General features: G+C 33.2%; 1 protein-coding gene across 1 annotated transcript; it reads left to right on the forward strand.

Moving 5' to 3' along the window:
- The first annotated feature begins 8,511 nt into the window (after positions 1-8,511).
- Positions 8,512-16,600, forward strand: LOC147077290 (uncharacterized). Its single transcript, XM_085940767.1, has 3 exons — positions 8,512-8,690; positions 8,998-9,147; positions 16,381-16,600. The coding sequence occupies exons 1-3, from the start codon at positions 8,544-8,546 to the stop codon at positions 16,483-16,485; spliced, it is 402 nt and encodes a 133-aa protein (XP_085796893.1). The 5' UTR covers positions 8,512-8,543; the 3' UTR covers positions 16,486-16,600.
- Positions 16,601-18,395: the final 1,795 nt, after the last annotated feature.

The raw sequence follows: 18,395 nt of genomic DNA on the forward strand, positions 1-18,395 counted from the left end.
TTTTTTAAAAATAAATAAGTCATTGTGAAATATGCTACCAGAAGTTATGCATGAGTAGATATATCACATTCAAATGGCCTTGTCTGAATTCGCCAATTAGGGTGGCCCTAATACAATAGATAAATTTATACCCACCTGACAATTTGACGCTTGCCTGGCGCGACAAATATGGACCAGTCAAGCATCAACCGTGCGGATATAAACACTTACCTAAGGTAAACCGTCAAGTGCCACGCATCGGATGGCCCAATGAACAATACCGAGCGAGACTGATAATACGACCAAGATTGACAACCAGACCAAGGAGCCAACCTTAATAGCATAAAAGGTCAGTGCCTGGCATCCTAGAATACCGTCCCATCGCAGTATCCGAATCATTCCTTCACATTGTACAGTTCACTGAAAACCACATCCGGTGTTATTTACAGACAATTTGCATGCGTATAACATTTTACACGAAATGGCTTATCACCGGAATGGGTCCTTTAGTGTAATTTCATCTTATTAAAGTTATATAAAGATTTCAATTATAATATTTAAATGATTGTTCGCCAGAATGAGTCTTTTTATGCAATTTCTTGCTACTAGACTTTAAGCATGAGTAAGTAAATTTATCGCATTATGACTTTTTATCAGTATGAGTCATTTGGTGTGTTTTCACGTCACTTGAATGTCCGCATGAATATTTGCACTTATCACATTTAAATGGCTTTTCACCAGAATGAGTCATTTTATGTGTTTTCATGCTACCAGACGTCGTGCACGAGTAATTGCATTTGTCACATTTAAATGGTTTTTCACCAGAATGGGTCATTTTGTGTCTTTTCATGTTACATGACTGTCTGCATGAGTAATTGCACTTATCACATTTAAATGGCTTTTCACCAGAATGAGTCATTTTGTGTTTTTTCATGTCACTTGAATGTCTGCATAAGTAATTGCATATACCACATTTGAATGGCTTTTCACAAGAATGAGTCATTTTGTGTGTTTTCATGCTACCTGAATGTCCGCATGAATAATTGCATATATCACATTTAAATGGCTTTTCACCAGAATGACTCATTTTGTGTCTTTTCATGTTACCTGACTGTCTGCATGAGTAATTGCACTTATCACATTTAAATGGCTTTTCACCAGAATGAGTCATTTTGTGTTTTTTCATGTCACTTGAATGTCCGCATGAGTAATTGCATATACCACATTTGAATGGCTTTTCACAAGAATGAGTCATTTTGTGTGTTTTCATGCTACCTGAATGTTTGCATGAATAATTGCATATATCACATTTAAATGGCTTTTCACTAGAATGAGTCATTTTGTGTTTTTTCATGTCACTTGAATGTTCGCATGAGTAATTGCATATATCACATTTAAATGGCTTGTCACAAAAATGTGTCATTTTGTGTGTTTTCATGTTACCTGATTGTTTGCATGAGTAATTGCATATATCACATTTAAATGGCTTTTCACCAGAATGAGTCATTTTATGTGTTTTCATGCTACTAGTCGTCGTGCATGAGTAAGTGCATTTATCACAATTAAATGGCTTTTCACTAGAATGAGTCATTTTATGTGTTTTCATTCTATTCGACGTCGTGCATGAGTAATTGCAATTATCACAGTCAAATGGCTTTTCACCAGAATGACTCATTTCGTGTCTTTTCATGTGACCTGACTGTCTGCACGAGAAATTGCACTTATCACATTTAAATGGTTTTTCACCAGAATGAGTCATTTTGTGATTTTTTATGTCTTTTGAACGTCTGCATGAGTATTTGCACTTATCACATTTAAATGGCTTTTCACCAGAATGAGTCATTTTGTGTGCTTTCATGTTACTCGACTGTCTGCATGAGTAATTGCACTTATCACAGTTAAATGGCTTTTCACCAGAATGAGTCATTTTGAGTGACTTAATGACGTGACCAGGACGAAATCTTGAAAAATGACCGTCGTCACATTTAACTAGCCTTGCAACGGATTCGGTCGTTTTTGCAATAATTGTGGTTTTGTGTATCGCTTTGTGAAGCAACATTATGTTGAACGACGAAAAAAAATCAAAACAGATACTGCACACAAAATTTTGTTTAGGAAACGATTTTTTTTCCAGTTGTATAACAGCCACTAATAATTCTGTGTTTACCATATTCGATTGACAAATATCACGTTTACTATTGCGACAGGTGACATCTTTGAACCTTTCTATATATTCCTTGAGTTCTTGCTTAATGTCTTGTTCCTCAATGTGTAGGTCTTCGCTAGACGCTTGTGCTTCAGTCACGTCCCATGACGATATGAGACTCGCAACATTGGCCGGTACAGTGCTTCTAGCGATAATCTAAAAAAGACATTTAAAAGTATTACAAAATTATGAGATTTTTAAATAGCAGTTCATTATTAGTAAAAGATCCAGTTAGAATTATTGTACCTAAACACGGTGTTATCAAACCTTTTTACGTAGGCACGCGTGTCAAAATTTTCCATATATAATCTTCTGACTGTCTGACGTGCCGAGCAGTTTTTATTGGGGAAAAAATGAAAAAGTATTTAAGAATTCTGTAAAAAAAAATAATATTACAATGAGAGAAATCTTTGACGTTGATTTCGAAAAATGGACCTGACATTTTTTGGCCTTCTCCAAGGTCGTGCGATTTGATATATCTGGATTATTTCCTGCAGAACTTCGTGGAGTCACTGGTTTATGCTGATAAACCCAATGGAAGCCAATATTGTTCGCGATATATGACCGGCAGTGCTCTAATAAGTGACATCTAAATTGGGAGACCAGAATTTTCTTCGTTAAGCACAACTGCGGTGACCAATAAATTTTAATGCCATATAGATATCGATGTTTCGAATATAAAAAAAATGTTTAAATGTTGTGTTATTAGTAAACCTGTAAATGAACGTACCTGATCTACTGGGCTGTATTGTCGATCGGAGGAGCCGGGTTGAGGATTCTCATTATTGATTTGGCGGATTGCATCGTCAACAAATTCTTGTTTGATGATGGCACCCTCATTATCAATCTCCGACCTTATATTTATCAGGCTGTCTTCACACTCCTGAAAATAAGAACATGATTAAAATAATATTATGTAACAGTATCACCTATATGATCAGCCAGAGTCAATCCATTTCTGGATAAGACCTGCCTCATCTGTATCCTCTCCTTTCAGTGGCCAGCAATGTACGACTGCATTTGGCAAGTGAATGTATACTCACCGAAAGACAGTCCAGCTAACTGCAGCACATTGCGTACTTTAATCTACCTTTCGCACATTGAGATATATAGGGTCGTAAGTGCAAATATCATGGTCTTGAGTAATTTAAGTTTGAATGTAAAATAATTAACTACAATTTAATTAATTGCAGTAGACTGCAGAAAATTGTACCATGTTAGTATAATTTTGTGTGCTTTATCCTACTGTAGTTTTAAATATATAAATATATTTTATTAAATTATATTGTGGATTTTTGCAGTTGCGGCCATATAGTTTAAGAATTGACGAACAAACTTGTAGAAGCGGCTTCATAGTTTTAATAAAAAAAAATGCACCTTTTTCATAAAGAATTTATTAAAATAAGTAATTTATATAAATATTCTTTTATTATAGAAATATAATAGAAAAAAAATAATACAAAACATAGATAAATAAAAGAGAACAATAAAAATAGCTTAATCATCAGTACGATTTGAAATATAATTTATTTCAATTTCTGACGATTAAAAAAAATCGGTGTGTGTACTTATGTACGCACGTTAGAAGTTATACTTCTTTGTCGTAACAAAACAAAAATAAAAACATAACTTGCGATAACCTCGTTTCTTCGAATAGCTCTTAATTATCCTGTTAAATTACATACGTAAGAAAACGGACCGGTTATTGAAGCGCCGTTGGTTTATTTCTATAAACTATAACGAGAGTTTAAAATGTCCCTCTGAGGCGGACGAAACCGGTCCTAATCTCTTGATTAAAAGTGGAATAAGTACTACAAAAAAAAATGGTTTTATTAAATAAAAACAACAAAACTATAACTTATGTTACTAAATTATATAATTATTTATCGTTCTTATTATTTTTATAGTACCAATTGTCACTCTGACGTTTAATATTTTGTTTAGGTAAGGAATTGCAAATCTTCGACAATAATAGATTGGCTGCCTAGACAACGGAAGAATTCTAAACTATATTATTATAATGTATAATCGTCACGATTTCAGTATCATACCGTGGCGTAAAGGTAGTGCGTTCGGCTGATAACCGAACAATCGGTTATTCAAATCCAATCGAGTGGGTTTTTATTTCGTGTGAAAAAATAAATTATGTGTTTATTTTTGGGTAATTTTGCAGTTCCGACCTTATAGATCTCAGACTGCGATATGTATTTACCTTACCATATTAAACATACATAATTTTGAAAACACTCATGACAAAATATAGCCAATAGAGAAAATATTTTTCGAAAAAAAGTACGAAACAAAACTGTGTCTCTTGGGTATCGCGCACTATTGTATTACCACTATCCTACGACTGCCTTGCTTAATTACGACAAATTTTAATCATTGGCCTTTTTAATATCTGCTCATAAGCGCTCTCCAAAACTGAAAAAAATCATAAACACAAAAATGTCGATCCTCAGCCATGAGTGTACGACAAAGAAAAAGAGCAAGGCATAATTTTTGCCGCGTTATGCCGGCACTTACGTCAAAACTCGTCCGCCTGCAACGTGTCGAATACGGTATCGTTATTCACAAAACTCCAGTATCCAGCTAATGTATTTCAATGGCGACTTGCTGACGGCAAGACTGGAATCTCGCCGTTTCAAATCGCACGCAACTGAAACCGAGGAGACGCGCCATGCTAGTCTCCCAGTCTCTCAGTTTCCAGTCACCCATTGAACAGTGGTACCAATATCAGTATATTCGATGAAAAATATATATTCTTACCAAAATTGGTACCACTGAACTTTAATACACAAGCAATAACAAGTCAAAATGTAAAGATGGTCGAACCGATTTTTAATTTAAAATATATGGCAGATGTTGAGAAATACTAACTTCTGCCTGTATAATTACAGGCTGCCAGAATATTCCCGTAAAAATATTACGGAAAAAGCTTGGATGAAGTAGGAAAGACAATGGGTTTGAAAGTTTGAGGTTATGAGATTATTGGGTTTCAGTAGCCCGGTGTGCGAAGCATGTCACTGGCCAGTATATGAATTCCATCAGCAGCCAGTTTGTCGGATTTTAGTTTCTGCGTGAGAGGGTGGTCTGCCACATAGGTAGGTGCTTCGCTAGTGCTGAGCTAGGTGCTATGCTTGTCTACTAAAAACACTCTTCCACATTGCACGCTACGTGCTTAGGTACAAATCGATTTGACATTTGGGAGCGCTCAAGTCAACAACTATATGTCACTCTCAAAACCAACCAGAAAGCTACTTCTCACGGTGAATTTAAGTTTAAAGTTTTGGAAATCTCAAATTATTCGAACTCGTTGCGTGCGTACTGTCAATTATTCATCCCATGCATCATTATTCATAGCCTCAAAATATACGGTGTTAGACGTTTGTCATACTGAAGAAACAACCGCCACTTGCAAAATCACTAGGTGACACAATAAAAATAACCAACACGTTTGTTCGCCGGGAGACTCACGAGGTGACTAATAATCACGTAGCGAGGCGCAAAGCGTCCAGTGTGGCCATTGCGGTAGTATAGTGTGCGTCCGTTCGCTAGGATATGTCACATAGCACGTAGTTACCAAGCAAGGCACCTGCCTATATGGCCTTAGCCTAAAGCATTCACCTAACCTAACCTTAATCTAGTATAGTTAATATAGTAAATTTTTGTATTAAATTTGTTTGCCGTCGGCTTCCACTAAACAGACAAGAACCGTGATTACTTTTGCAATACTTATTTCGTAAAATCTCAGTATAATTACCTACATAGTGTTTGTTCCGTCCGATATTAAAACAATATTGTCTTCAATATGTTGTTCACTTTGTAGATTAGTCGTGCTTAGTTACTGCCCATTTGAAACAGAATTTTGAATACCCTCGCCTAAACAAATTAGAAATCTACTTACCTCTTTTATGTGGATACTATCGTGGTCTTCGGTGTTTTCCTGTTTGACTGACACGACAAATCGACCCTTGCTGTTGAAGTGATTTACGTCAATCGATAGGTATGCACCGTCGCTGATTACCTCCGCCGTTACGTCATGTGATAATTCACCGGTTTCTTCTTCCATTTTATGCGGTATTTGATATTAAAATCTGTCAATAGCTTTACGACCTCAGGCTAACGTGTTTCACTGGCAAATGTAAAATGGCATCTACCATAGACATCTGGACTTCGATGAAAAAAAAATTGTCTATCTAGGGAAAATAAAAAGAGATTCGACGGCATGTATCGTTATTCAGTTTTTACTTCCATTATATACGGTATTTCATATCAAAATCTGTCAATAGCTTTACGACCACATGTGCAATGAATAATAATTATTGTAGGTTGTTAAAATATACAATGGCATATACTTAAATGGCTTCTACCAATCTACCATAGACATCAGGACAGTGTTGCTATCTTTTTGTCTCCGAATTATTAAAGTACGCGGTCCAAGATTATTAATAGTACATATTACCTAGTTCGCGGTATTTTGACAAAAATTATAATAGGTGCGCGTTGTTAGATAAAAATTTCGTTAAATACCTCAGTTGAGGCATGGCTAAAAAGATCGTGGCTAGAACATGCGCGTATTATGCAAATGACGCGTTCCGAACGAAATATAATTTGTCATATAAATCCAAAATGCGTCCAGTTAATGTTGTGTTTATCGTTATTATTATAAGTAATAATAATATAATGATTGAAATGTTTTCTTTTTCAAATAAATGGGTAACGCTTTTAGTCATCTTTACACAATTTAAAAATAATACCCCCGTCGCCATCACGAAACAAATTGACGTGTTCACAGCTCGACTTTCGCTCTCCGATTGCCAGGGAGTCCAGAATTTCGTCGTACCTATACTATAATAGTTAAAATTTATTTGCCATTTCACCGAAGTTTAGTGTGCTATTAATATTATACATTAAAAGTTAAATAATAACAAAAAGAACATAAGCACGACAATTTTAAAGTAGTATAGGGATTGGTTACCTATTTTTCCCTGTTCAGGTACCTAGGTATTTTCTTGCGGTCAGGAAATGATGGTACAGTTATAATAGCGCACTCTTTGTATGTAGATAGGTACTTACCTAGAACCATACTTTTATTAATCCCCTGTAGTATTTTTGGTGTGCTGATCTTCTTATTACCATAGTACGCGGAATAAATTTATAGCAGGTACCTACCTAAGTACTTATTAAAATTTAATACTAGGTACAATAATAAATAGAAGGGTTGCAATATTAAATTCCTATGTACTATAATTTTGATTCTTGTCCAAATATTAATACGTCACCACAAAGAACGTGATACGTTCCGGTCCATTGGGAGCGCGGTAGCATATTTATAATTTTTATTGAGATCCTTGGAGAAAGAACCATTTAACCCTCGAAAACTTTTTCTATGTTCGGTGTTGAATATAATTTCGAAACATTTTCGTGCTAATACCTACCTACCTACCTATAGATTTTTTTTTTTACATATTTTTGATATAATTATATTTATGTATTATTTTGTCATATTATTTAGCCTTTCGAGTACCTCCTAAAGAGCAAAAAAATATGCTAGGTAGGCAGAAACAAAGTTACTTATTGCCTTGAAAATTACCCTATGCTTTGCCCACTGAAGAACACATACATTACACGACTGGTCTTACTTTTAGCCCCTACAGTTATCTATGGATGACCTGTCATTGTCTATAGAGTGCTCATACTGACGCGTTTGTCGTGTTCACTTGTCGGAGTATTCTTAGTTTCAGATTATTTTAACGTATCTTGCAGACCTTGGAGTGCATCTGATTTAGTGGTAATGTGTTATTAATAATTATTGGAAGTGATGATCAAAGTAAATAAACTTCTTCTGTGTATTATAATATCATAATACACTTTGTCGTTTGTCAATGTGACAATCGATTCTTAAGGACAATAACTAATAACTAAGTTATACTCTTCAGTTATTATAGAATAAAAAACTCTGCTTGCAAGTACCTACGTAATCAATAAATAGAATGGCCGTGGACCACTCGTTGCTTGTGCAAAAAGTTATGCTCACGCTTCATTAATCTACAGATGGCGGTGCCCCATGTCAAATAATTTACGTACCTACCTACTTACCTACATTCAAAATTATATGTTTGTTATACCAGATCCTTGATTCAATGGGTAGGTAATAAACTGTTCTATTGGATTGTTTTAATTTAAAATAAAGGTTTTAAACAACCTGTAAAACTTGTCCGTGTGTTTATGCTAGACATACACTTTTCTTAATTACGGCCATGGATAATAATACGTGCAGCGGCAACACTTATCTAATATTATACCTTGAATGGATCCTGTTTGTCACGTTGTTCCTAGCACACTTACCATTAAAATGGACGTAAAGCGAGAATGTGATGGAGAACAATCTGGTACAGAAAGCCAGCATTTGGTTGATACACAGACTAACCATCCAAACAGCCCGGAAGTTCGCACTCATGTAAAGCAGGAGAATGTGGACGTTTCAAGTTGCAATTTTGAGGTTAGTTTTTGTGAAAATAATATCTTTTACAAACACGTTAGATTGGCAATAACAGCGATACGTGTAATATAATAAAATACTGCTTTTTACAAAGAATGTAGGAACTTGCGATGATATTAAACTTTGTTTCAAAAAAATTACATGTTTATACAATTTGACAGCTACGATACATGTGTGTTATTATAGGTTAGGTTAGGCTTTCTACTAATTCATGTTAAATATAATTATTATACATTGTTATATGGATGTTACGAGAGCTGAAACTGGTTTTACCGTGTTTACAAAATATAATAATTGCTTCTTTCAGTGCGTAATGGTTGACCTCTCTAATATAAAATCTGAGACAGATGATCAAGAAGCCATCGTCAAGCGTGAGATTATTGAAGATGTTTCACACCCAATATATGATGATGAATACCCTCAACCGGGTTGTTCCTATTCAGATTACAGGCCAATTGTAAGTAGATATTATAATGTGTGCTGTCTTATATAGAAGGTTGGAATTTGCAAATGCATCTTTGACCATTATTATTTTTCTCCAACTTGTTTCATTTGTTGGTTTTAGCTCACACTAATAATATATTAATACAATATATGTGTAGGTTAGTACATCTTTCGTTAAATCGTGAGTATTTAATTATCATAATTTATACATGACAATCATTCGAATGTAAAGCAATTTTTAATGTGAATAGGTATCTTAAATTGCGATCCACTGTACGTTAAATTAATCATCCGCGAGTGCCTTTTAAGTCATGCAAGGTAAGATATGTAAACAAAAAATAACGTTTATTTGTTCTATTGTTTATAAAAAAATTGCTTCCAGCAAAGAGGAGGTTTATCGCACGCATCCCGACGCGTAAGCTGCTCGGCCATAGTTACGTTATTTAGGTGATCATTAGTTATTTTATCAGAGAAATATCAGGAATAAACATAGCACAGTTGCAGAGTGAACATATTTCATTGACATCAGTCAATTATGTTATCCAATCTTTGAATTTGCATACAAAACTATATTAATTTTGTGCTATATGGCCACCGCGGGGTTCTTGACGAAGTGCATTCTGTACGTCCGGTTTTGGGCCACTTTTCGAGCACTGCTGGCTGTATATTACAAATAGCACTAACAATGTTGGTTTCCAAGGCGTCAATTATGTATGGCTTATCAGCGTCACCTAGCCACTCAAGAAATATTCCATATTTGTCAAATCGCAAGACTTTGGAAGCAAATTGACAGGTTCATATCATAAATAAATCTAATTCAATAATTCCGTATACGTTGTTTCATCCTGTTGACACCACATCCTATCCGGATCAATGCCATACATATATGCATAGCAACAAATATAATTCATCACGGGCCAGTGCCTTATGATCTCCATTGACCGTAACGCGAGCTCCCGCCTCTTTTTTAATAAATAAGGTTCGATGATTCCACCAGCATGTAAACCGCATAAGCTAGTGCATTATTTTTATGTAAAGAAATCTCTAGGGCCTCTTCTAGATTGGACCCCATATGCGCCAATTTTGTTTATTAACAAACCCGTTTAGCCCAAAATAAGCGTCATCGCTTAAGTAAAACATTTATATCTTTGAATCGCTGTTTGATCGTCACTCTATTCATGATTTGCCGGTCTAAATACTGATTATAAGTGTCAAAAAGTATGCGCAGTATTACAGGTCGGTTTGACGATTAACCCTTTCGTAAGTTCTATCCAAGCAAAAAATAAAACGTTGTGGAATCTTGAAAACAGAGAGGTAATAGTATTTCATGCGAATCGAGTTGAAACATCACGAAATCGGTGATTTAATGTAGTGCCTAATTATAATATTTCACCTGCCATAAAATACGAAATCTCGATTGTCTTTTTCATCTTTAGCGAGTGTAATGTCCGGCAACTTAATCTTGGCTACGTGGCAAATCTGTGAACTACAATCCCCTCCAGTACAGCTAATCGAACTTCCGGTTTCAAATTATTATGTCTAAAACAATACGAAATGATGTTCGAATTATTATCAGTAAACTTTTGATTTATTGCGAAGAAGAAAAAGAGTCATATTTAAAAGGCGAGCCTATACAATACTTTCAACAAGCCCATTTTACGGGTTCCTGTCATATCAGGTATGTCAAAATTCAGTGTTGTAATACTAGAAATATTTCCCCAAATACTGGAAATTATGTTTGTATATTATAAAGTTATGTGTATCGTAATCTATTTTATTAATATTTTTAGACGTATAATAATCTCTTATATATTATTATCCTACAGATTTGCCTGTTTTTGCGAGCGATTGTGTGCCTTATTCGTCACGTCCGATGGGTTAAAACGCCAGACACACTTATGGAATGTTCGAAATTCAAATAGGTCATATAGAGTATGAAAGGAAGGGTTTTCCGAATTTAAGTAATCTTGCGATATAATATTGATGTTTCTCTAAAGCTTTCCGGCACATACGTCACATTATTGACAATATGGGAATTTATTTTTTCACAATGTTTGTAACACTCGAACCGACTAAACAAAGATGGCCGCTTTAAATTTAAAATGCGTTTTAACCGATATATACAATCAATTTTCACAAACTAATCATAATAAGATTGATCGATAAACATATTAGAACTGATTTATTTAAATTTTTATGAATTAAGTTCTCTGTTTAAGTTAAGTTTCTACACCTCTAACGGAAATCAAGTCTTTTGACACTATAAATTTATTACGCTATGTATACTAACATACGGTATTTCAATTGACTGACCACATATTTACTTATGAGATGCATTCGAGTGACTGTAAGTTGAAGTGAGCACAATTTTATATAACTTAACACAGTCACAAAAAAATCACTTTTAAAAACAAGGTAACATCTGTCATTATTTGTTGTTTATGTAAAAAACGACAGGTGATATTATTTACGTCTCCTAATGATTTAAAAATGCACAGCACTATATAATAACTCACATTTATAACAAGCACCCATAGATAACTATAAATATTCAAATAAACAATAACATTTATACGAATTCCGATTAAAACTGATCATTTCATTGAAACGCGGGCGTATGACATATCGGCGTTTTACGATACCAAGGAAAATTTTAAAATATGATGTCACTTTTTTTTTTTTTTTGTAAGGCTATTGAATCAATTTTGTACTCAACCAACAAAATACAATAATGCTACCTACCTATTGTTTCACTAGTACATATTATATTATAAAAGTAATTGCGTTACTAGTTTGTAAAAGTGTCTCTAAACTCGGGTACATCACTAGATATATTGTACGTTTTTTTTTTAAATATTCACTAGAATTAAACAATACTTTATACTTTAATTATGTAGGTCTTACACATTAAAAATAAATACTATTCATTAATTATGTTTTTTGGATAGCACATGAAATAAAAATGTAGGTAGATAATGTGTTTCAAAATCCTTCGTATGTTTAGTTCTCGTACAATTTCAGGTTAAAAAGTTATTAATCTATTTCTAAGTTTCTAAACTACTAAACTAAACTCTAAGTTTAAAAACGTCACAATATCCACCATATTGGTTGCAATATTTCCCACCAAAAAGCTGATTAACATATTGAATTTAGTATCATTTAAGTTTATTAAAAGATATTATTTTTTGGTCACCCCATACTCACTAAGCTGAAGCGAGTTTGTTTGTTTTAAATTTAATTTATTGACCATTACTTTTGACCCACGTATCGGCGGCGACTTTTTAATATTACTAGTAGACCAGCTATTTCGGACCACATATAAAAATATCATATTTTCAATTCTCAAGGGCATTTCTGTAGAGCGTCCCCTTAATTAATAAATACCTGCAGCAATATTATCAGTTAATGTGGGTTCAATGATACATTTCCTTCCAAATTCAATAATTACGCTGTACTAATTAACCTAATATAATAGCAATAATTAAGAGGTGAAATTATTTGAAAAAAAAATTCTATTGATATTTATTGAACAATAATTAGGCTTATAAATTAATGTACTTATAAACTTACTGAGAATAGAATTGATATAAACTTAAAACCTAATTTCGCGGGATATGTTTTCTCAAAAAATGACAACACTGTGAAATATTCTATTCGCGACAAGGGCGACTTCCTGTTGTCGCCTAAATAATGTTGTCGTACAGTAGTTATGTGCAGTGGATAAAAATTCATCTCTCAAGTAAGATATTCTTTGTCCACTTCTCCTTGCATGTGGCGTGTATTTTTAGTATGGATAAGTGATTGCACCCCTCACCCTTCTATACCTTACATTATACAATCAAAAGTTTATGGAAAACCTAACGACCAATAATTAAGAGGCGAAAGCGGGATGTGCCGCAAGAGTGGGCAAGCCAAACGTTATTTATTTAATTTACAAATTAATTATAACGATATTTAATAATAATATTCCAAATTCACAAAATATTGAAATCAACCGTAGAAGTTTTCACCTGATATAGTTGTTTTGAGTTTCGTTGTCTAATAGTCATTCCCACACCCCACAATACATTCTCCAATATGGAGTAGTATCGTGTAGTGTGAGTTCTAATAAATCATGTGGAATTTCGAATTATGATATTAAAATATTGTTTATACTATTGATCGAGGTTGTTTGATGAGATTTGAATATTTTTTGTGACCTTTGTTTCGCCTTAAAGCTAGGCAGGTGACAGTCACCCAGATTCGAGTAGCTCAGATATGTGATCTGGGGGTCATCTATGTGAGGATCTTGGAGTACATAGTGAAAACACTAGATGATGGTGCTTCACTACAGTTATTTTAACGAATAAAACTCACGTTCAGTATTACGATATTTATTGTAAATTGCACTACTATTATTCCAATGTTAAGGTCACATATAATTTATATATTGTATAATATAGTTCACAGAAAAACTGTAGAAAAATTATATATAGTTCATATTTATAATTATAGGAACTAATTCGTAGAATTTTATAAATATTAAAGTCCAAATTTATTTATATTATTTATTTATTTAATTTTTATTAACTTATAAAAGTCTTAATAATATAAAGTCGCTAATTAGAAAGTTGGAGAACCGCACACGTAATTAGGATGTACTCGCGGCCATCAGGTGTGACCAAAAAAAGACGAGATAGGTTGCGTGGATTAATGTTTTACCTCTCAAATAGTTACATCTTGAATAAGAGAATTTAAAAGTTTACATACCATCCCTTAGCTCATCGACTGGACTTGTAAGGATGTGCGTTTAAACTTTATTGTTATATCGTCCACTTTTGAGCTTTACAAACTACGATTTTTCATCTCTACTTATGTTTGGACATACACGTCTAAAGGATAGATACAAAGTTATAAAGGCTTAAGATTATCTTAGTCTATTAGTTAATATATTATGTTCGCCTTATATCTAAGTTTATATAAATCAATAATGGCATCACAAATAATTAATCTGCAAGGATATTTTGATTAATTCTCTTTTAGCATTACGGTATTATCTCGTTCACTTGTATGGGGTTTATCTATATAAAATTGCCCACCTATTGTGTTTTCTTTCCACTCACTGCACCTTATACTCTAAACAAAACGTGTCTGGAAAATTGGCCTGAGCGCTGGCTCTGTCTGACATACGAAGCTATATAGCAATTATAAGGAGAGCTTGCACTATATTATTAAATGTACGTACATTTGCATAATAATAAAATATGCTGCTTTTTACACGATTCTATATAACTACGTATTCTGATACGTCATTTTAATTATAATATCAAAACAATTATACAATGATTATTAATTAAATCGATTCAATACATTGAGTAATGGCATATTAAATTTTCTCGGTGATCCTATGTTAACAATACAATTAAACATTTAAATACATATTATTTCCTTATGCATACGAGTAATACCTATACATTTATTTAATTAATCCTATATCCTACATCTATAATACTTACCACTTAGGTCGACTCTTGGCATCCACAGCTCATCCTGAGTAGTTGTTAAACCGGTCAGTATGAACTGCGGGACTTACTCCTCGGTTCTTACTTTGGTTTTGTTATGGGTGGTTACGTCTTTTTATTTAGCGATAGGATTGATTATAAGGCTGAAATATGCAGTTATGTCATCAAAATTTCACCTTCACGATGTTCATATAGATGCTCGTGACTTGGTGTTCTTAAGAAACATAAAATAACTCACACTGGTGAAAAACCTTATAAATGTAATCTATGTTCATATAGATGCTCGCAACTTGGTAATCTAAGGAAACATAAAATGAAACATACTGGTGAAAAACCTTATCAATGCAATGCATGTTCATATAGATGCTCGCAACTTAATGATCTTAAGAGACATAAAATGACACATACTGGTGAAAAACCTTTCAAATGTAATGTATGTTCATTTGGATTCTCACATCTTGGTAATCTAAGGAAACATAAAATGACACATACTGGTGTAAAACCTTATTAATGCAATGTATGTTCATATAGATGCTCTCATCTTAGTGATATCAAAAAACATAAATTGACATACTGGTGAAAAATCTTATAAATGAGATCTATGTTCATTTAGATGCTCGCGACTATGTCATCCCAAAACACATTAGGTGACACTTACGTACTGATAAAAAACCTTATGAATGCAATTTATGTATATATATGCTTTGTAATTGCATATATCAAATGACACATACAGGTGAAAAACCTTATAAATGTAAAAGTATGTTCATATAAATGCTCGCACCTTGTTGATCTTAAGAGACATAAAATTACACATACTGGTGAAAAACTTATAAATGCAATGTATTTTCATATAGATGCTCCTCATCTAATAATCTTAAGACATAAATTTATACATACCGGAGAAAAACTTTATCAATGCATTCTGTGTTCATATAAATGCTCGACATCTTGTTGTCTTAACGGCCCATATGCTCAGCGTAGGTCATAATAGAGCTTTTATGGTATTTTCAGAGCACAACCCTGGACATTCCTTAAACGTTGTAGATAATCTATTTATATAATTTTGAAGCCTTATTATCCTTTATATTTATTTTAAACATTTGATGACTGCATAAAATATTTTTATTACATAAAATAGGATTCTTTTTAACATCTCGCTCTAATGTTTTAGAATATAGTCATATTTCAGTACATAAAAGTGCAGTTGTGTTAAGATTTTTTACATTTATTAATTTTTAAACGCATTTATAAAACCATCAGTATAATTTATGTCGACATTATTATAGTGAAATATTTACGATAAAAAAATATATTGATAATCTCTGTGATCCCAAATTTGACAAGAATTAGGCATTTTATTATACAAAAAATGGGCAAAATTAACACATTTGAAGATAATTCTAAAGATACTAATTCTAACCTATGTCCTTAACCATTCACGTTTGATAAACATCCTACGAATAATGATTGCTTTATAATAATAATTGACCTAAGAATAAGGTAGTGTTTTTTTGAAATACGCCATTTCTTTTGGCATTCCCTAGTGGTTAAGCTACAATATACGGCCGTTGCCATCAATTGACAAACGATAAATGAAGTAGGGATTAAGATCATAGTAACGCGCGTGTTTGAACATGTACCGTTTTTAAACAAATATATTTTTTTCGGTTAGGTACATGTTCAAACACGCGCGTTATTGTAATAACATTAGAAAAATAATCAATCCTCTTATTTAAAACCAGATAGACGCCACTGAAGTCCTGGCACGCGAGCAGCGTCCGCCAATCCCAAGGATGTACAGGCACGCGCTTGTTTCAGTGCCGAATTTTTTGAATGTAAGTAGGTAATATGTTTTAATTTTATCGTGTAATTTTAAAACAAACACATTCGCAAATGAGATGCAATTGATAGAAACTCGGAATGTTTGTGAATTTTATTATAAGTATGTATTATAGTCTTTGTCAACACAATGTTATGTTATTTTAATCAAACTTGTATTTTTTTACTTAAATAAATTAGTTAAAGTATTTTTGCACTTATATTTTCTACATTATACCTATGTTTTTCCAAGATTGAACGAACACGATATTAATAATAAATCTCTTAAAACACTATAAACTACGCCAGGAGGCCAATCCCCGAATGAAGCATGGCCGAAGTGAGTAGTCATAACGGGATAGTGTGTTCTCTGACGCGTCAGCGGAAATGTACTACTCCTTCCTGTGTCCAATAGTGCAACCTAATAATTGCCAAAAATCGGGTGTACATAATATTCGGAATAACACACCAATTCAAAATAGTGTGTTTTATGTTTTTGAGCTATTGTTGCGTAGAAAAAAATACCACACCAGCCAATTTTTTTTTGGATTTTTTCCTCGAAAAACACCCAAAATACTCTTTAAAATAATACTCGTAAGTAGAGTTATGATTATATAACATTTTTTGTAATATCTTAAATAACATGGAATAACAATCCACCTGTAGTTGGTTGCACAAGTTATTGTTTATAATTTGTATGTGACACTGAATATGACACTATACCGAGTTGGTGTGATATTACTCGGAAAAAATATGCATGCTCCCTACACAAATCATTTTAGTGAATCATTTAACTATTATTTCACCGTGGAATATGACACTTATTCAATTTTCACCTTCACTCTCGCCATTATCAACATAGAACATCACTGTATTAAAAAATCATTATCCTTTGTAATGAATCGCGCAAAATTTTATTATCGCTAATTGCTTTTGTGACAGTAAAGTTGGATTATTTTCGTTATTGTAAACAAGTGACTAATTTTAATATTAATACTATCGACCGATGGTGGGAATTTGAATTTAAATTCTAATGGATTTAAGTTATGTACTATTCCATTTAGTTAATAAGTCTCCAACTAGATCTCGGCGAATATTACAATAATCTCAAGAGACTAGTAAAATAAAGGATCGAAACAATAAAGGTAAATAATATGTGGCTTTAATCATCTCCTACTTCAGACAACACATTTATAGGTTATAATTATAAATAATTCAACCGTAAATATTCTGTCGGTACTATTGGCTCCTACAGGATTTTCAATGTTTATAATATTCTGTGTCTCGTAATATAAACTATAACATCTTTCTATCATTAGTAAGCATCGTATAAATGCATATTTGCACCATTACTTTCTAATTTACAGCCTACATTAATTATTCTTCTTGTATCGATTCCATGACGACTTGCGATTAGTAGGTAAGGTAATACTTGCCTAATTTTGCATATGTATTGAAAATACTTTTTACTCATATACATTTATGAATATCCATTTCCAATAATACTTCTAGTGAATAGTGATCCTGGATTATCGTGGTTTAGCTGTTCTGCTAGTGTGCCAGATATGACACAAATATTTGGGAATGATTGATGATTTGATTGAAGAAATTACGAAATCTCCAGCAGATCTTACACAGAATGAAAAATATGGCTCTACTTCAGAGCATAATAACATTATATATTCTTCTGTCAAAGTATTTTGCCACCTTTAGACACAAATGCACTTGTAGACATCACATCACCAGATATGATGTTGTCCTTAGTGCATTTGTACAGAGTATTTCCACCATTGACACACCTGGATCGAAAAAAAGAAGAGAGCTGTAATTTAAGACTTGCGAAGGATATTTGAATGAATATCAGAATATTTGAATACCATGGAAGCACCGTGTAAAAATTCTTGCCGATTCAAATGCGCCCCAAAATGAGTGAATCCGA

Source organism: Rhyacophila brunnea, unplaced genomic scaffold (assembly GCF_057557595.1).
Source record: "Rhyacophila brunnea isolate RB1 unplaced genomic scaffold, BYU_Rbru_1.0 scaffold_13, whole genome shotgun sequence".
Lineage (NCBI taxonomy): Eukaryota > Metazoa > Arthropoda > Insecta > Trichoptera > Rhyacophilidae > Rhyacophila > Rhyacophila brunnea.